Source organism: Carlito syrichta, unplaced genomic scaffold (assembly GCF_000164805.1).
Source record: "Carlito syrichta isolate Samal-C Ts95f unplaced genomic scaffold, Tarsius_syrichta-2.0.1 Scaffold301890, whole genome shotgun sequence".
Taxonomy (NCBI): domain Eukaryota; kingdom Metazoa; phylum Chordata; class Mammalia; order Primates; family Tarsiidae; genus Carlito; species Carlito syrichta.
This window is the reverse complement of record NW_007245986.1, coordinates 80,341-82,016: the sequence shown is the minus strand read 5'-3', so window position 1 is coordinate 82,016 and position 1,676 is coordinate 80,341. Positions and strand designations below refer to the sequence as shown.

Here is a 1,676-nt window from a genome sequence, read left to right as displayed (position 1 = left end):
AAAAACCCAAGGTTTTTTTTGTTTTGTTTTGTTTTGTTTTTAGTAACAAACAAGCTGGGAACAGAGTGTAGTTGTGTGCACTGGGTAAGAGCCTTCTGGAAGGCCAAGGTCTCTGCTTGAGGATATGGAGCCCTGGAGGCCTGGGAGGCCTGTCCATGAAGACCCTTCAGGCAGCCTTTTCTCACTGAGGCGCTGTGACTCACTATGTCACTTAATTATTGGCTTCCTACAGGCTTGGGCCAAAATCAGACACTTCTTCTCTGTGGTGTCCAGGACTTTATTTTCACAAGCTATCATGTCTCAGAATTTTCATGGAGGAGCCAATACTGTCACAATAACACATAGGGAAAAAAAATACACCAGAGCCCCCCAAAGCTGTTTGTTTTTTTGGTGAGGACACATGAGGGTGCTGGTGAGGTCCTGGCAGTGGTTGATGCTGACATGGAACAAAGCTCAGTTCTGGGTTTTGTCGTCGGAACGTGAGTGCAGGCAGTGCTGACCAGCTGACGGCTTTCTTGGGGCTTGACCTGAATTCATGTTCAAGGTTTTATTCTAACTATCCAAAGCCTGTGCCCTTGAGCTCCATTGGCCCCAGGAGAGCCTGATGCCATCTGCATTTCGTGTCAGCTAGAAAGGTTGATTTATTTCTAAACTGCAGGAGGGTTATTTTTTTTTTTAAAGCAATAAGATGTTCCAAGGGTGTGGACGATGGAAAGACTTCAGGCACCTCCTCCAAGAACTGTTCTGCTTATTTTTTTTTTCTGTTATGTTTGGCCTTCAGGAAGTCTACCTTGAATTCTTCCTGATTACTGCCCTGCTGGTATTGAGTGCACAATCGGAGATGTAAATGAAAGGTGTCCACCAAGGATAAAACTTGTTTCGTAGTTACCTTCCTTGTGCTCATTAGGAGAAAAAAGCCGCCACGGATGCTTGCTCCAAGAGACAGCCCAACCCCACCAGCCTGTCAGCCCAGCCTGGAGGATAGGCCCCCACAGAATGTCTGGGTTCTTATCTTCCTGCAGTCACTGGCAGCCCCTAACTCACAGGCCAGATAGCAGCAATTTAAGGATATCAATCATCTGTCTGCTGCCGGCCAGGCACTTGGCATTCCTCATCTTTACTACATAAGATAATCCTTCCAGATTTTGTTCTTCCCATTTTACAGATGAGGAAACTGAAACTCAGAAACTACTGGAGAAGCACGAACCACAGCTACCTTGTCTTTTTATTCTTTCTTCTTTTAACCCAACTTGTCTTTCCTGCCCACTTTAGGCCCTGCTTACTTGTGGTAGGAAGGGGAAGGATGCCTATGTTTAACTTTAGTTGCTTTAGTCCTGGAAGCCTGTGCTGCACCGAGTTTCACTGGCACCGTCCCATGCTGGCCATCTCTGAAGTCTGTCTGGCTGGTGCTCATGTGAGGCCCATTAGATTCAATAATTATCAACATTTTGTGGTATTTGTTTTATTTAATTGTAACATTTCTCTCTGTCATTTGGAAGTCAGCTGCAGGTGTTATGACCCTTTATTCCTAAATGGTTCCATCTGCATCCCCTAAAAATAAAAACATTGTCATAACGTAAGATTAACCTAATATCTAGTCCATACTCAGATTTCTCCAATGTCCTTCAGGTATCTTTTTTTTTTTTTTTTTTGAGTTGGGGTCTCATTCGGTCGCC

The 1,676-nt window shown here is 44.6% G+C and overlaps 1 protein-coding gene across 1 annotated transcript in view; it reads left to right on the top strand.

Annotated features, from left to right (window-relative positions):
* Positions 1-400: 400 nt before the first annotated feature.
* The window catches only part of SCD5 (stearoyl-CoA desaturase 5), a 70,146-nt gene continuing 68,870 nt past the window's right edge, over positions 401-1,676 (top strand). The window contains exon 1 of the mRNA XM_021711157.1: positions 401-479. Within this exon, the coding sequence (XP_021566832.1) occupies positions 401-479 (79 nt within the window). The remainder of the gene's footprint in view (positions 480-1,676) is intronic.